The sequence below is a fragment of the Triplophysa rosa genome, linkage group LG16 (assembly GCF_024868665.1).
Source record: "Triplophysa rosa linkage group LG16, Trosa_1v2, whole genome shotgun sequence".
NCBI classification, from domain to species: Eukaryota; Metazoa; Chordata; class Actinopteri; order Cypriniformes; family Nemacheilidae; genus Triplophysa; species Triplophysa rosa.
In genome coordinates this window covers 9120996-9139393 of record NC_079905.1, presented here as the reverse complement: position 1 = coordinate 9139393, position 18398 = coordinate 9120996, and the positions used below count along the sequence as shown (strand labels likewise).

The following is an 18398-nucleotide window of genomic DNA, read 5'->3' as shown; positions in this document are numbered from 1 at the left end:
AATGGCCCTGCGTTGACAACTTAAAGTGACAGAGCTGCACCAACACGATTCAGCCACCAGGTGGAGGTGAATGGTCGAGAAACGGTTTGATATTTCGTGCCCAACCTTTATACCCGCACGGATACCAAACAATGATGTACGATGCCCGTCATGTTGCGATTTTATTTAAGTCCAATATTTAATGATATTGAACTATTCTATTCAACTGCCATCAAACGGAATAAATATTATTTAAGAACACAGTGGTTAGAGTGTCTCACCTCACGAGAATGCGAAGTGGCGAACAAACAAATATGATTTCCGGGAAATAATTTGAATATGTAGAAATCTGCTGGTCTGTGCTGTAAGGAGGTGGAGTCGCACGCTCGCGCATCGCCGGGTGCTGAGAGCGCGCGGAATTCAGCCCTTCCGGACAGAACGTGACTCGAACGAACGCACCCGAGGCCGGCTGCGCGCCGCACGGACACCAGCTCGCTGATTGATTTATCTCACGTTGCTGTGTGTGGGGCTCCACAGTAACTGTCGGTGCTTTAGAGATTCTTGAAGGTACGTAACTTTTTTGCTTGTGTTTTTACTTAAAGAATCAAATACTTGGAAGATATGAAACAAATACAAAGATGTGTATGTCCCATGTCAGTAGCAAATTCGGAAAAATAGCTGTGACGATGAGAAATAAACTTTGGTAAATAAATTGTGGACCTGGGGGTGTTAACGGGATTCGTATTGCCTCCTGTCCGAGGTGCGCAACTTGCTTGGTGAAGTATTTTTAAGGGTTGCGATTGCTTTGGGCGCAGATAGCATGCTGTGACAGCTAAACAAATGATCTTTAATTAAAGTTAATTGAATAGTGAATCAAACCGTGAAGTTTTTATTGGGATGCTTTTAATTCCCATAAGGACATGAAACTGACGTAGACCAGAGAATGAGAGTCAGCTGCTCTTCAAGAGAAGTTCAAGACACATTATGGGGGCGGGTGGCAGTACAGAGATGACATAGATTGAGACCTTCAAATAAAGTGGGTGAGCAAAATCCTGCTAAGAATTTAGTAGCAGGTGCAATAATGTTTTTTTTTTGCAGTGAAAGTGGCCATGCGTTGCACTGCATGCACTTAGCCAAAACCAACAAAACTATATCTGGTAAAGCTGTGGGTAGTAAATAAATAAGATGGAAAGCAAGATTGTGAGAGCTTGAGCAAAAGCGCTGCTGTGGTTTGAGAATAGGGGTTTTAAAATGGTGAAAACGTTTTAGTCTCTGATGTTTAATCTAGTGCTATGAACGTTTTTTTAAACTGCCATCTTAGATACAATGTGTAAAGGGTTTCTTGTCTTTATGAAACTTCAGGTAGACCTGGCTTTTTGCCTCAGTGTCATAAACTTGTTATTTCAATCATGTCATGTTATTGCATCATGTTGATTTTAATATATGGCAAGGTCAATCACTTTTTACCCATCACCTTCAAGGAAGTGATTGCAGAATTTAAGGAAAACTACATTAAGAATGATGATCAGCAGAAGTCTTGTATTGAGCATGTTGTAATCTTTTTGTAACAAGTAAAACTGCCAATAAAATGCAACGTTTGATTTTATGAGTTGAAACAAATTGTTTGTCCAGGAGTGAATAACAGATTGGAACGTCAATAGGACTAGATTAGGCCATAGGCTTCATCACTTCCTGTTCTGTAGAAGGTCACTTCCTGGCTGCACTCCCCTGGCGCTACAGAAGGAAGTGGGTGCGGTTGTCCGGTAAAATTGTCTGAAACGCAACTTTGTAAAATTGACCAACGACAAAATATGATACATCTTTTCAGCTTGTTGGTGGACTGCTCAGTACTGGTCATGAGCGTCAATTGACATTTATTTTACGATAGGAAAGAATGTGAAGAATATTGTATCCAGTGAGTTTTTGATGTAACCTTTATTCTGTTAAATAAAGTATTGCACCCTTGCTAGTTAACCTGTTACCACTGTAACATGGTGTTTTTCACTATTTTAGGGTTTTATCTTTTAGCACAGAAAAAAATAATTGAATTCATACTAAATGCTGGATTGTTTCAACTCGTGGTAGGGTCAAATATGGACAAACCCCTTTGTTGGTTTAAATTAAAGTGGAATTGTCTATTTTTAAAGTGTATGTTTTTTTTAAATGTAGGCCCTACACAGGTTGACATACTGGCTGTTAAATTTCTATTCATGGAATTTAACTTTGGAGGAAAATGACATCATGTGGAAAAAGGAAGTTGCTGTGTTTTTGACACCTGATTTTCTGTTCCCAGGACACGCTATTGTCCTCTCTCTCTCTCTCTCTGTCTCTCTCTCTCTCTCTCTCTCTCTCTCTCTCTCTCTCTCTCTCTCTTTCTCTCTCTCTCTCTCTGTCTCTCTCTCTCTATCTTCTACATTTCTCTACCATTTGTCTACTTAGTTTTATCTGCTTGCAAACAAACTGTAACGTACATCTATTTAACTAACATCTAATTGTTGATTTTTTGTCATGAATGTTTTTTTTTTGTATAATATGAATGTGTGTGTACATGTGAGGATTGCGGCATGACAACTTGTTTCTCTGTGTCCTATCATTCCAGTTCCACGCACACAAGACTTCCTGTTGATGGGGGAGGGACCTTCCTGTCTCTAAGAGTAGGAGAGTTGGGGATAAGGGAAGGCATAGGATAAAGAAGCTGCAGGAAAAGTGAGAGTGGAAGACAGAAAGAGAGTCAAACCAGGAAAAGTGTGTCCATTTGTTTCTGTCTGAAATGTGTTCAGCATGTTGCAAGGTGTCTGTGTTAACCACTGAATTTCACCAGTCGTAGTTCTCTTCATACCGGCTGAACATGTCTCGCATTCTCGCCTTCACTTTTCAATGCAGATGAATGTTTTGCACCTAGTGGCATCTCACTCCACGTTGTGTATCCAACAAAGTACTGAACTGAAACACTCAACCTAAAACCCAAATATACCCTCTGTGCTCAAAAACATCTGATCATGGTCTTTTGCAGTTGCTGTTGGTTAGCCCTCAAACCCTCAAATGCAACTTCCTCTTATTGACACACAGCTGTAAACGCCAAAGTTGGTAGACTTTGACACGAATGAGCCTGCTGTTGGACACCTGGGTGCCCATGTTATTGACCTTTCACAACAATTGATGTCCACAAAAAGTTAATTTGAGACTGTTGTCTTTTCTTGATCCATTGTGTTGTTGCTTGTTTATCTAGAACTTTGTGTCTTTAGTTGGTCCTCATGAATGACCCGATTACTAAAATCTGTAGCGTTTAAAATATTGTAGTATTGAAAGATTTTTTTTGGTGGAATTATAAGGCTTGTTTTGTCAGATGAAGTTGTCAATGAATCGTCATTTGAGGACTCGCTGATGGTGCAAACGGGGAAGTGTCAAAACATTTCTAACGTGTAAGTGTGTGTGGGTTTGTTCTTTGGTGTAGAATATATTTAAACACTAAAAGCTACTCTTCTCTTAACTATGATGTGTAAACCGCACCATGAAATGGTTCTTGTGAACTCAGCTATGTTCCACTAGCCTGTTAAAGACATATAAATTGCATTATTGCATGTTTAATGTGTTGTTTTGTCTGGACCTAAAGGCAATAGAAAAGATAGGCCAGTTAAAGTATCATTGCTATTTCAGCCATACACAGGTACTATACAACGGAAAGAAACTATGATTCACTAGGTCTGCACAGTTACAAGCAAGACTAATATATATATACTGTATATATATATATATATATATATATATATATTAAGGCTGTCAACGTTAACGCGTTAAAGCATGCGATTATTTTTTTCAGATTAACGAGTTAAAAGTATTTAACGCCATTAATGCAACATCCATTTTTTCTGTCATCATTGTCTAGCGTTACATTGTATAATCACGCTCTTATTCATATAAAGGCTTTTGAACTATCCCGTCTGTGTACACATGGGCTAAAGGCTGCGCCAGAATCTGTCAGACAGCGCACCAGTAACTTCTCTTTCGTGCTTGAATGAACAAAAACCAGTGTTGGGTGTAACTAGTTACTAAGTAATTAGTTACTGTAATTAAATTACTTCCCCCTTAAAAAGTAAAGTAAGGGATTACTCTTATTTTTCTGTAATTTAATTACAGTTACTTCTGATGTAATTAAACTAAATACTTTGTGTAATATGTGTGTGCAATAGTGGAATTGACATCAAAATTCAAAGTCTAACTTTAAAATCCTTGCTTTAATGTATAATTCTCACATTTGTAATACTTTGGTCGGTTAATAATACTACTTTATGTAGTTTAATATTATTTATTTGAATGAATTAAATAAGCCCTTTCATGTCTATCCTTCAATCACTTAACTAATCAAGGTTGATGTAGGATATAGAAAGTAATTAGTAATAAGTAACTAAATACTTTTTGGAGAGAGTAATTTGTACAGTAATCTAATTACACTATTGAATATGTAATTAGTAACTAGTAATTAATTACTTTTTCAGAGTAATTTACCCAACACTGACAAAAACACACAAGATTATGCCAGAAAGCACATTTTGTCTAGCATTTTCGCAAGCAGTCTTCAACGAGTTAAATAAAGTCTTAAATGAATGCAAAAAGTGGTGAAAATAAGAAGCGCAAGACCTGCTGAGAGCGGCAGCTCTTAAAGGGGCCACGCTCTTAAACGTGTTGCTGTGACTCCTGTCACTAATGTTAATCAAAGAACGAAAGAAAAAATCAATGTGATTTTGTAGCTTTAATGAGGATTCTTCTGTATTTCATGTATTAAGCAGTAAAGAGTTTGTGAATTTTATTTATTTTCTGTATATTTCCTACTAATATTCGGTGCGAATGTTCATCGCGATAACGTTCTAGAACAAAAACAATAGATTCTTATGAAGCCTTATAGACCGCGAATATCCGCGCGGCGAAAATGTGAAAGTTTTTTTTTCGTCTAGTGCGACGAATCTTTCCCCATTCGCAAAGCGACGAAACAGACCATCCAATAAGAATCGAGCATTTTACGTCACCCGCCTAGAGCCACTGAGGGCACGCAGGGGCGCTAAAGGCTCAGAAAGCTGTTGTGAGAGAATGGATGTCGAGTTGTTACTGTCGTTGGTGTCAGAACAGACAGAACTTTTTGAAAAAAGTCACAGCAACTACAAAAACCAGGACAATAAAGAAGTTCTGTGGCATAATTTGAGGTGGCATTCAAATATAGTATAAACAGTATATATAAACTAATATATACTGTATATATATATATATATATATATATATATAATCTTTCATATGAATACAATTCACATGTTATGTTGTAGTATGGGATATTACAAATATATTGGCGGTACCAGTAAAAGTCTGAAAAATTGAAAAATCTCAACTTTTCAGAAAGGCGCAAGCGCACCGCAGGTCATGTGACAACAACCAACCAGCCAATATAGACAAGCGCAATGAAGATGGAGACACAGATGATCACAGCATAACTAAATCTAGTAGCAGATTTATTGCAAGGTATTTTCAGTGCATATAATCCATATATCCTTTGTTTATACCTCCTCGTCTCAACGGCTATCGTGGCCCATGGTTGCTTAGCAACGGCAGACGCTCTGCGTGCGCAACTGCCGGAGCGCTTTGTAAAAAAGGAGAAAGCAGCGCGTCTCGCGTTTTGCGCGCGGTTTTAGACACGAAATGTGAATCAAGCCTTAGACAGGTACACTTATTATAATGGGTTTGATTTGTAGACAAATATTATATATTTAATAAAGACATCAATTGCAAAGCCAACAATATTAAAATGTTGGCTTTCATTCATAAAATGATGCTCTTAAAGAAATGTGTTGTTTCTACATTAATTTGGAGATAAATTGTGAAATTATTAGAATGTAAAAGTATATTTAAAAACATAAATGCTGTGTGTGATTAGTTAGTAAATCTTTTTAATCGATTGACAGCACTAAAATAAACATGTTAACCAAAATAAATAATGTATGTTTAATTTCACTATATGTATGCGATTAATCACAGTTAATCACACGAAAAGGGTGCGATTAATCACGATTAAAAATGTTATCTATTGACAGCCCTAATATATAGACATAATAAATATACACACACAGTATATACATACACACACACACACACACACACACACATACAGTATATATATATACATATATGGATCATTCCATGTCAATTTAACAGGTCGCCGGTATTAGCTGCCATCTATGAATATTTACTGATTAATATTTTGTAGATTTGAAGACCATATTCAATAAGTGCATTTTTTTTACATTTTTGGTTTATTTACTTAAATAATTATCCATTTTTAATTATGTACATGATTGTTGGATGGCAGTGCAGTGCAGGAGACGCTCTTATGACCCAGCCAGCTCTCCCTGTTTTTCCAGTTCCCAAACTTTGAGGAAATTTTGATTTAACCATATGAACATATTTGCTCTTCACTTTAAAAAAACATTCTGTTTTGGGCTTTGTTTAATGAAGCATTAGAGTAAACGGTGAGGCCTTTCCAACCAACCTGTGGTTTATAAATTTGCACATTTTGATTTGTTGGTTGGAACATTTGACATGCACGCTTTAGCCATTTTATGCCTTTTACATCAGCAAATATCAGATTATACAAAATTCTATGAACAAAAAAAGACTCAGACACATTTGATCTGCATATATGACATGTATGGAATGTATATAGATATATATGGAATGTACTTTAAAAGATACACATACTGAAAAAAATTATGATACAATAGATAATAACTCTGTATTGTTTACTGTATTGTGTGTTGCATTTGGAAGTTTGATTCTGTATGGCCCTTTATGTTTGGATCTTATGTTCGTGAGGCAAAGGTAAAACCATAGGTCGCCCTGTGGAACAGTTGAAGCGGGTGTTGTGTACAGTATGTGTTGGCTCTTACAACTGGACCCTGTCTTCCCTCAACAGGAAATGGGGAAGGCTTTAGTGGGCCGGACAGGAAACACTCGCAAAACTGACATCCTGTTGATCCACTGATGGTCAGTCTGATAGGAATACAGGACATAGCTGTATACAGTGTGAGAGTGTGTGTTGTGCACATACTCACATTTTGAAGGGGAATTTTAACCGATAGAACTTCCCGTTTTTCAAGACAGGAAAGGTAGAGGAAGTAGCACAAAAAGTGTGAAGACAAAAAATATTTCACTCATCATTTCAGTTTCTTTCTCTACTTCTCTTACTCGCTCTATCTCTCTGTTTGTCTTTATCTCTCACTCTTGCTCTCTCTTTCTTTCCAGGAAGATGGTGTATATGGAAAGCTGATCTGTGGATCTGGTAAGAGATCTGATTATGACAGCATCCCATTGACTTACACTCCAGGAATTCATTTTTTGTATCTACATTCAAATTTTTCGCCAACCTGCAACAAACATAGTGTAAAACATAACATTAACACTCATGACAACGGAAACATCCTTAAAAAAGTGCTTGAACACCAAATGTATAAATGCCATTACATAAATCAAGTAAAAAACAACACGTGCACCTTCAAACTGTTCTTCACAAACATGTCGCTGCGTGTCTCTGTATTTCGTGATTTTTATTTTTTCGACATAAATCTTTATTATTAGTAACCCGTTGTGTTTGTCACTGGGTTTTGCAAATATCTAACCAATAAAAAGTATTAAAAAGTGCTTGTCAACTTTGATTTTGGATATCCGAGGTTTTGGAAGGACACCACCGATATGTATATGTTTTAAATTACGACAATCGATAAACTGCACAATTTTGAAGAAGCAGATTTAGAAACATTCTGGTTGTCAAATTTTGTAAAAAAAAAAAAGTGCATTGTGTAACAAAAGCACCAATACCCTCCTGTTATGACATATTGACCACTCAAGCTATAAAAAAAATACATTATCACATGTTTGTCTGTCAGGGCATGTGAACAACAGCTTATTCATCAACTAACAGAAAGTCAAATGCACGGCTTCAATACATTTGTGTGTACATTAATTTACAGTGTGTTCATGTCCAATCCATATTATTATATCTAATTACACTCTTCTTCTCTTATTTTTTGGGGAAGAAACTCTGTTTCCAGGGTGATGAGCTGTGCTCTTTGAAAATACTGAATATTATGGGCTGTGCTTGCTGTAAGCAGAAGAAGGCTGGAAAATCATCCTCATTGTCTAATACCAACTCGTGTGACATAGGCAATGGCACCCAGTCGTCAGACCCAGTCCGTTACATTGCGGACCCCACTAACCCCATTAACTCAGGCCCAGGGCTTATCCCAAACTTTAATGATTTTCAAAACCCAATGTCCTCTGGCTTCTCATCCAACCTCATCCCTTCCCGCCCAACTGCCATCACAGGTGCGCATCAAAATTTGTGTTTTCTGTATACTGTTTCTGTAGCTGTTTCTTAATAACACATATACAGTATGTGACATAGTGTTACTTGCCTTACTGAAACAAACATGTGTGTGTGTGTGTGTGTGCGTGCGTGCGTGTGCAGGAGGAGGTGTAACACTCTTTATAGCTCTCTATGACTATGATGCCCGTACAGAGGATGACCTGAGTTTCCAGAAAGGAGAGAAGTTCCATATTATCAACAATACGTGAGTTTGAAGCCGAGAGATTTAGCCTGGTTATAACACATGTGGGAGCAATGTATTTATTTTAGTGGTAGATTTATAAAATACACAATAATTTGAAATAAAGGGTTTTGTAAAAGAACGTAGAATAATGGAGTGAACTACTCAACGTCATTTTTTCAGCATAATGCAATTTTACACCCGCAGTGACATGCAAACAATCAGCACTTCCTATTTAGTAAATGTAACAGAATAAGATGATTTAACCAGTTTATAATTCAAATTTTGTGGTTTGGCTTTCTATTCTGTGTGGAATACCTATTACCATTTAAATGTTATTTTGATTTAAAAATGAAATATGCAAAGATCAAGTTTATAATTGTTCTCAATGACCCGATTCTATTTTTTACTGTTTTTATTTTATATTTTATTTTAATAATTGCAACCATTATTAAATACAATTTTCAGTGTAACCTTTATTTTCTGAAGCTGTAGCTGCTGTCAGTTTAAAACCACAATGCGAGTCACTCCACAGGGCAGATGTACGTCTTTTTAAACGTTTGGTCATAAAGACTCAACTACCGTACCTTATTTGCCTCAACGTTCTTTGTTTCGTGTCTTTGTTCATTGTCCCCCACCGTCTGATAGTGTATACTTTTTGATCTGTCTTTCTCCATCCACAGTGAGGGTGACTGGTGGGAGGCTCGGTCATTAGACACAGGGAATTCTGGGTACATTCCCAGTAACTATGTGGCCCCTGTGGACTCCATACAAGCTGAAGAGTGAGTTACACATGAACATACCATTTCACATAATTACATTAATATTATACACAGTTTAAAATACCTTGTGTGGATGTGTGTGTATGTAGATGGTATTTTGGGAAGTTGGGTCGGAAGGATGCAGAACGGCAACTGTTAGCCCACAACAATCCTCGAGGGACGTTCTTGATACGAGAGAGTGAGACAACAAAAGGTAAACAGTTTAATTTTAAAAGGTTTGAATTTAAAAAAGCATGTACTGTATGTTCGTTGTTCTTTATCGTTGTGTGTTTCAGTCATGGGTAATATTTTATTGTTAAGGTTCTATGCAACATTAAAACTTGCTATAAAGTTGCTATAATTTATAATAAAACATAATAATTTATTAAAGTAATACAGAAAAATTATTCAAGAGCCCTAAATTACAAAAATGTAATGTATACTTGAAAGAGGTATGAAAACTGAAAAAGGCCTTATTGGTTTGCGTGTTTTGACTTACACCGTGTCAACACTGGACGCGGCGTGATGCGACAAGAGACAATAGAACGCATTAGAACCCATCATAATTTAAAATTTTGTCCATACTGGATGCGGCGCGATGCATGCACTGGATGCGGTCGCTTTGCGCCCAGTAGCGGTGTTAACCACGATGCAAACCACGCAAATGCATAGGGCCCCGCAAGCTTGGGGGCCCCCTAGTGGCCACAAGCGGTTAAATCATTTCATGATTGCTTTTGACACTTTTTTATAAGTGGAATGTGAGTTCACAATAGTCTAGAAAGCAAGCACTGAAATCTTGAGGGTTCTGTAATAAAATTTAATAAAAATTTAATAAAATGTAATTGCTATAAAATTTACTTGATTTGTGTTCATGCTCTTTAGTTTAAATTATTATTATTGATAACTCAAATCATATTTCATTTTAAATGATCAAAATTTGCCCCGCATTTTTTCAGGTAGTGGTGCCCCCCCTGGCACAGATACACAGTCATACGAATATCAAATTTTTGATTCCAAAACAAAGAATGTTTATTCTTATACCAAACTGTTACGCGGTTCAAAGTAAAATAAATCCAGATTATATATGTCTCACTAATTACATGTACTCAATTACTGTTGTGCAATTCAAAGAAAAAAATGTTAGTATGCATGTGTGGGGGGCCCCGGGTCTTGACTTTGCTGAGGGCCCCCAAAATGGTAAACAAGCCCCTGATCACGCCGCGTCCGGTGTAGATACGGTGTTATGAAATTTTATTGTATTATATATTGTTATATACTTTTTACCCTCATCAAGTAGTGAATCTTCATTCTGTCATCATTTACTCACCCTCTTGACATTTTAAACCTCCATGACTGTCTTTCTTCTGCAAAACACAGAAGATATTTTGAAGCATGTTGGTAACCAAAAACCGTTGGTCCCCATTGACTTCTATTGTATGAATACAAAACCAATGCAAGTCAGTGGGTACCAACGGTTTAGTTCAAAATATTTTTTGTGTGTTTTGCAGAAGAAAGAAAGTCAAGAGAGAGTAAATGATGACAGATTTTTCATTTTTGGGTGAACTACTACTTTAATGATTAAGTGTTTAAATATGTACACCATTAGTTTGACGGTGTCTCTCTGTCCCATCTGTAGGAGCCTACTCTTTGTCTATCAGAGACTGGGATGAAACAAAGGGCGATCATGTCAAGCATTATAAAATTAGGAAGCTGGATAATGGAGGATATTACATCACAACTAGGACACAGTTTGACACCGTTCAGCAGCTGGTGCAGCATTACACAGGTCAGTCGAACACTGTACACTTTACACACACCATGAGCATACCGCAATTCCAACACGTATGAAGGCATTAGATTAGAAGGCAAGATTACTGTGTATAGATTTTTATCTATGATTATATTAGAACACAGCGTTATTTATCGACACTGTATGTGATATGTTTTTATTTGCCAGGTAACCAAAAGGTTAGTTTGTCCATCTTTGATCATTTTGATCTTTTATTTCCTCTTTTGTCGCTAAATTGACTTCTGCTTTGACGAAGCGCATCACTTGTATCAGTTTCTCTTAGAGAGCCTCCTACTCAACCTGTTGGTCTGGTGTTACAGTATGAGTCTTCCTGTTTCATTATGTTAGAAGTCAGCAGTCACTCACACTCACACACACACACACACACACACGCACGGCTTTGGTTGACTATCCCCGTGGGGACAGTCCATAGGCGTAATGTTTTTATACTGTACAAACTGTATATTCTATCCCTAACCCTATCCCTAAACCTAAAGATCATAGAACACTTTTTGCATTTTTAGATTTGTAAAAAATATTGTTCTGTACAATTTATTAGCTTTTTTGCCCCTGGGGACCTCAATTTTGGTCCCCATGGTGACACGAGTCCCCATGTGTTGGTGTGTATTCAGGTTTAGGTCCCCACCGGGATATACAAACATGAACGCACACACACACACCACACGCACACACGCACACACACACACACACACACACACACACACACTCTACATTCTCTATTTATATGCATGCATAGGGCTGGGCGATATGGCAAAAAAGTAAACTCGATAGTTTTTTTCTATATTGATCGATAACGATATTTATTTCGATATATATATTCAATTAAAAAACTGTATTTAAAATAATCTATTTTAAATACAGTTTATTAACAAAAGTTAACCTTTAACCAGTTAAAATTCAATTAAATGAAATGCACTGTTGCAACACAGAGGATATAAGGCCATAAACAACATGTACCAGTTCATTCAGTCTCATTTTGACTCAGTTGACTCGTTAAGTAAAGGGAGTGTTCGTTCAGTACATTCAACCAATGAAAGGGCTCCGTTACTGCGTACATTCGAACGCTATTGGCTCAGCACCTGCGCACATACATAACGCTGCAATAATGTCTTGATGGAATAGTGGGATTCATTCAATGCATTCAGTGAACCTTTCAAAAAGACATCTCACATAAACTGTAGTACATTTCTTTAATCATGCAAGCATCTTACATACAAGGTTCAATATTTTAATGTGCACACAAACTCACTTCATTACATCTCTGATCTGTACAGGGCAGCGCTGGTTTGTTTCATAAGCACCAGCTCATGTTAGCACATATGTTAACGATGGATATAAAAACGTTTGTGCTTGAGTTTCGAAGTAACTCGCTTGCAATTGCGCCTCAAGTTTGTTAACCGGCGATTGTGAAAAAAAGTAAGACCCTTGATAAACCGCGTGATGACAACTCGAGGTTAGTTTCACTTTTGTTTCCGCTTCCAGTAATGTTTTCCTCCTCATGTCGAGTTTTCTTTGCCAAGTGCAGTATGAAATGGACTTTGTACTTTGACGCGCATGATAAAAGTTGCACGCTGACTGACTGTTGTTGCGTTTATTTCTGCGTTCTGTTAGACTGTAAGATTAATCCATATCGAGTCAAAATGGCAATAGCTTATCATCGTTTTTGAAATACATTCTTCTATCGCGATTCGATATGATATCGTTTATCGGCACAGCCCTATGCATGCATGAGATAAAACAAGTGGGAAGTTATTAAAAGTTATTAAACGGAATAAAAGAAGATAAACATGTGAGTACACTTGCACTTTATAAACAGACCGTCTCACTGATAAATCATAGAGATGAAGAAAACATGATCACCGCTGTCAGAAAACAGCTCTGTCGCCCTCTGCTGAGACTCAGTTTTCATGCATATGTGTGTATGCGAATGTTTGTGTGTGTTATGTGCATGTGGTTGTGGTCGTGTGCTGGTGAGTGCTTTCATGTCATAAATGTTTGTTTTATATTGCCATCTGTGTCTTTGCATCTCTCCTTGTTTCTATCGATTTCTTTTATTTCGTGCTCTTCAGAGCGTGCAGCAGGACTTTGCTGCCGTTTGATTGGCAGCTGTAGGCGGGGCATGCCTAAGCTGGCTGACCTGTCTGTGAAGACTAAAGATGTTTGGGAGATTCCCAGGGAGTCGCTACAGCTTATTAAGAAACTGGGCAACGGGCAGTTTGGTGAAGTGTGGATGGGTACGACGCACAAAAAGCATGGGAATGTGTTTGAGGAAGGGAACAGACCTTGCACGCCTTATTCACCTTCACTATGTTACAGTGCCTTGTGATAAACAGTCATCACATAAACTAGTTTTTAATCTGTCTGGACGTCAGGGAAACAATGAGTAAGGATGCAATGGTTTTGTTCTCTTTTTCTAATCCATCTAACATTGCATGCCATCCTTTTTTCTCTACCCCCTCCCTTTTTTCTTTTACCATTCTCACAGGTTGTAATGATGGTTTATGTTACTACTTGACTAAAGCCTGTCCAAATGCCACGCCCCAAACGATGGGGTTAGGGCGGGATGCCTGGGAAATCACCCGGGAAACGCTGCAGCTCAACAGGAAGTTGGGTCAGGGTTGTTTTGGCGATGTCTGGATGGGTGAGACGGACACGACATCCGCTGTAAACGTCAGAATTTGCTAATGCCAATTCCACAGCTAGGGGACGGCAACCTCCCCGGGGTCTTAGTGAATCTTTCCATGCACCTTGTCTGTAACATGAGAGGGTACCTCCATCTTCATAACATTAGGATTTTATATCGCGTCATGATGACAGGGTGACATGGAAAGAGGTCCATTTGTGGGCCATTCACAGCGCTGATCATTAAAAATGTATAAAGCACAAATGCTGTGTTTGACCCTGCTTTGCCTAGCATCAGTCTGTGTTCAATCTGTGATTCTGAACTGTCAGCTAAACCTGGCCTGTGTCAATGTTCACTGTAATGTCAAAAATGTAATGGCACATTTGCTAATTGCTGCGAAAAAAAAGAACTTAGAAGAAGGTGCTTTGTTATATTTCCTGTTGTCTGCAGTAATCCCAGCTTCCTATGGCAAATTCCCAGATTTCTCATTTCTGTTTAGGGATGGGCATAAGCACCTTAACAAATTCATGAACGAATCATTTTTGTGAGTCACTAGAGTTTGATTCTTTAGTCTAGTGAACGACAACATACAGCATTTGCGTCTAGCAGCAACCGCTCACTTCAACACTCAAGAAACGATTAGTTGTAAACATTTTCCTTTCTGTCGATGCACAATGAATGTAACTGACAGGATTTTGAGTTAAGCTTTCTAAAACAACTACTGTAAACTCAATCTTTACATTTATGCATTTGGCAGACGCTTTTATCCAAAGCGACTTACATTGCACTGTACTATACATGTGTCCCCCTGGGATCGAACCCATGGCCTTGGCGTTGCTAGCGCCATGCGTTAACCACTGAGCCACAGGAAAGTAACTCAACGATTCTCACACTTAAGGCGAGAGGTGCTAAAAACAACCGCGAGACAAAATGCGACAGCCAAAGCTGCTCGTCTGATGCACATGTGCAAAAAAATAGCGCAGCTGGAAACTCCACCACCACACGCACTAAGTATTTTAAGTATTTAAATAATCGAGTTTATAAAAGGACTACTATGCCCATCTTTACTTTCCAAACCTCTTCTATCATCTCTGACTGTGTTATAGCAATCTGTCCGAATGGTTCTTGCAACTGTCTCTGACATGATATCTCTGTAGGCATGTGGAATGGCACAACTAAAGTTGCAGTAAAGACACTGAAGCCAGGCACCATGTCTCCAGAGGCCTTCCTGGATGAAGCCCAGATTATGAAGAGGCTCCGTCATGATAAACTGGTACAGCTGTATGCTGTGGTGTCTGAGGAGCCCATTTACATTATCACTGAGTTTATGACTCAAGGTACAGACAATTATACAGTACCTCTCAGAAACACATTAAACTGAGTCCCTGAGAGAACACAGCTAAAAATAAAGTTTGTCTTGTTTCTGTGATTTAGGAAGCTTGTTGGACTTTTTAAAAGATGGAGACGGCAGAGCTTTGAAATTGCCTCAACTTGTGGACATGGCAGCTCAGGTAAAGTTTCTTTACTAAACAGACTATTGTTAAAATCTACGGCTAGGATGATCTTCTGGAATTAACTTGGTGATATGCGTTAAAAAGTAAGATTGGGATCACAGTGGATCTTCAGATTCTGGTATTAGCATTCAATAGTCAATACTTTGAACTCTTTAATCAAACTAATATCGATCTCCTAACTATTGTGATGAAAAGCACTTTCTTTCTTGTAGATTGCTGCAGGCATGGCCTATATTGAACGGATGAACTACATCCACAGAGATTTGCGAGCTGCCAATATCCTAGTTGGAGAAGGTCTGGTCTGTAAGATTGCAGACTTTGGGTTGGCTAGACTCATTGAGGACAATGAATACACAGCTAGACAAGGTCATTTCAATTCTGTCCTGAACTTGATTCTAATCTATTGTACATTCTACTGTTTTTTCTCAGCGCTTCCAAAGTTTCCATTTTTATTTCAATACAATGAAATTAAATGTATCACTTCTTGTGTAAGTTTAGTTTAATTCCAGCTCCTGTTATTGTAATATTCATTTTACTGCACTGCAGTTTTCCTCATTCATTAATCTATTTTAGGCTGCTGTATCTCTGAAGACTTTGTTCAATTTTTCATCTGTTATATTCGTAAATTGTTAATAATTGTTCTGAATTCATTGGTCCTTGTATTATAGGAGCAAAGTTTCCGATTAAATGGACCGCCCCAGAGGCTGCTCTTTATGGCAAATTTACCATCAAATCGGATGTGTGGTCTTTTGGTATCTTATTGACTGAACTCATCACCAAGGGCAGAGTGCCTTATCCAGGTGCGTCCTGAACCTGTGTTTGTTGAGACACTACGGCCATTCATTCACACTCTCTTTTGTTGCTTTATTACTTCCTTTTGATTTACAAAACAATGTTATTCAACATAAAATTAAGGTATAATATAATATAATTGCAAGACAATAATATTTTATTTTTTAACATTACTAAATGCATTAGCAAACATAAACTAACAAGGAACAAAATCGTTTTTTAAAGATTTATTAATCTTTCATTCTAGTTAATAGCAGTACAATTGTTTGTGTTAGTTCACTGTGCATTAAATGTTAACAGTTACAGCTTTTGATTTTAAAATGTAATATATTAAATGCTATAGATTTTATTTCTATATAAAATATAGTACATGCTGAAATGAACATAGACTAAGATTAATAAATGCTGAATAAATATTGTTTATTGTTAGTTCATGGTAACTAATGCAGTTTTGTTAATAACCTTTTTGAAGTGTTACCAATATAATAAAATATTATAATATAAAAATAATTTTAAGGTTAGGCACGCTCCTATTTAAAGGAGTTTTCAGTAAGTAATATATATTGGATATACAGTATACTTTTTTAGAATTTATTATGTTTTACACTTAACACTTTTTTATGTTTCATTGGTTTATCCATGTATTTAAAGTGCCACTTGTGGATCACTTATTTTGTTTATGTGTCCATCTGTAGGAATGAACAACAGAGAGGTTCTGGAGCAGGTGGAGCGTGGTTACCGGATGCCGTGTCCGCAGGGCTGCCCAGGGTCTCTGCATGAGTTGATGCTGCAGTGCTGGAGGAAGGACCCTGACGAAAGACACACCTTTGAGTACCTGCAGAGCTTCCTGGAGGATTACTTTACTGCTACTGAACCCCAGTACCAGCCTGGAGAGAACCTGTGATATACTCATATTATATCATGTCTGAATTGCCTTTACGTATTATTGCAACACCTCTATAAACTGATCTTATTTCAAGGCTCCATTTATAGGCCCCCACTGAACACATTAGAGTGCAGTTTCTTCGTGGGGTTTAGTTTGAGAGCTTTAATTTGAAATCCTTTTCTTTATACAGCTTGATTGGGCCACACCTCTCACGTATGAGGTAATAAAATGGAAAATGTTATTGGTGCGGTTCTTCAGCATCAATGACAGCACATGTCGATGACATCACTCGATCTTTTTAATTAAGCAACAGCAATTAGTTAGGGATTCAATCAACATATTTGTTTTGTTGTTTATCTGTACTTTGTTTATTTTGCCAGCCTTATATTCCTTTATTTTGGTTTATTTTTTAAGCTTCGAGTGCTTTACAGGGATTTCCTGTAAAGCACTGATGTACCATAATAGACTTTATTGTGGCATGAGGCTGATTTTAAGACAGTATTGATACTAGCTTAAAAAAAACAGGACCAGCATTTTTCACTTTAGAGCTTTCCTTTGAAATGAGAAGGTAAAAACTACTGTTTTTAATTGTTTTCTTGAATTTTTTCTGTATTTTACGTATAATCATATCTCACGATTTGGTTATAATTTAAATAGATGTCAAACCTGTGCCTTTATTCTGGGTGGGTGGATATTCTGCAGGGATGGACTGGAAACCCTGAATGGAAGTGCGTGTATTACAGTTAGATAATGTTTATGTGCCATTTAATTATACCGAGCTTACTGAACTGAACCCATGTGTCTAACATATATTTTCTGTACTCAGTGTACACATAAACACATACATAAATACACAAATATGTATCAAAGATTGTTCACATCTGCGTTTAAATGGTCCACAACGCAGTTCATTGCGTGCTTTACTAAAGATGTCCACAAGATGGCAGAAGAGGCACGAGACTGGCAGTAATGCAGGCTCTTTGGTATGCTGTCTTGGTTTATTAATTATCCTGGCGGGGTTTGTAGTCATGGTGGTACATTCCGTACCTGCACTGATCTGGCACTTTGTTCTTGCTGCAGATTTGAGTTTAATGTTTATAAATGAATCAAGCAGACTGTTGCACCTACATTGTGCTGCAGGAGGGATAGTGTGTTTCTCTGCAGCCTTTGTGGATGTGTGTGCTCAGGATTCATTTTTAGAATATCTGACCACTCGTCTCTGTTTATTAAGATCAGATCTTGCAAGATGCAACCAAACACCGTGAGGGATGCAGGTAGTGGAGAAGGTGTCTAGCAGCTGTCTAGCTCCAGATACGCGTTATTGTGGCTTCTTTTTGCAGTTTATTCACACAACCCTATCTAAGATTTTAGACCTTAAGTGTCTTCGCCTTAATATATATATATATATATTTAAAACAGAGTTATCTTGATTAAAAATATAAGAATAA

The 18398-nt window shown here is 37.5% G+C and overlaps 1 protein-coding gene across 8 annotated transcripts; it reads left to right on the top strand.

Moving 5' to 3' along the window:
• The first annotated feature begins 429 nt into the window (after window positions 1-429).
• yrk (Yes-related kinase) lies at window positions 430-18390 on the top strand. 8 transcript variants are annotated; one of them, XM_057354107.1, is made up of 14 exons: window positions 430-546; window positions 2579-2724; window positions 7264-7300; window positions 8070-8343; window positions 8486-8588; window positions 9248-9346; window positions 9436-9539; window positions 10962-11111; window positions 13205-13369; window positions 14916-15095; window positions 15193-15269; window positions 15485-15638; window positions 15941-16072; window positions 16760-18390. In XM_057354107.1, the coding sequence occupies exons 4-14, from the start codon at window positions 8106-8108 to the stop codon at window positions 16966-16968; spliced, it is 1611 nt and encodes a 536-aa protein (XP_057210090.1). In that variant the 5' UTR covers window positions 430-546; window positions 2579-2724; window positions 7264-7300; window positions 8070-8105; the 3' UTR covers window positions 16969-18390. The 8 variants fall into 8 exon arrangements, with proteins under 8 accessions (XP_057210090.1, XP_057210087.1, XP_057210091.1 ...); XM_057354104.1 differs by having other exon boundaries at window positions 8055-8343; XM_057354108.1 differs by lacking the exon at window positions 2579-2724 and having other exon boundaries at window positions 431-546; window positions 7268-7300.
• Window positions 18391-18398: the final 8 nt, after the last annotated feature.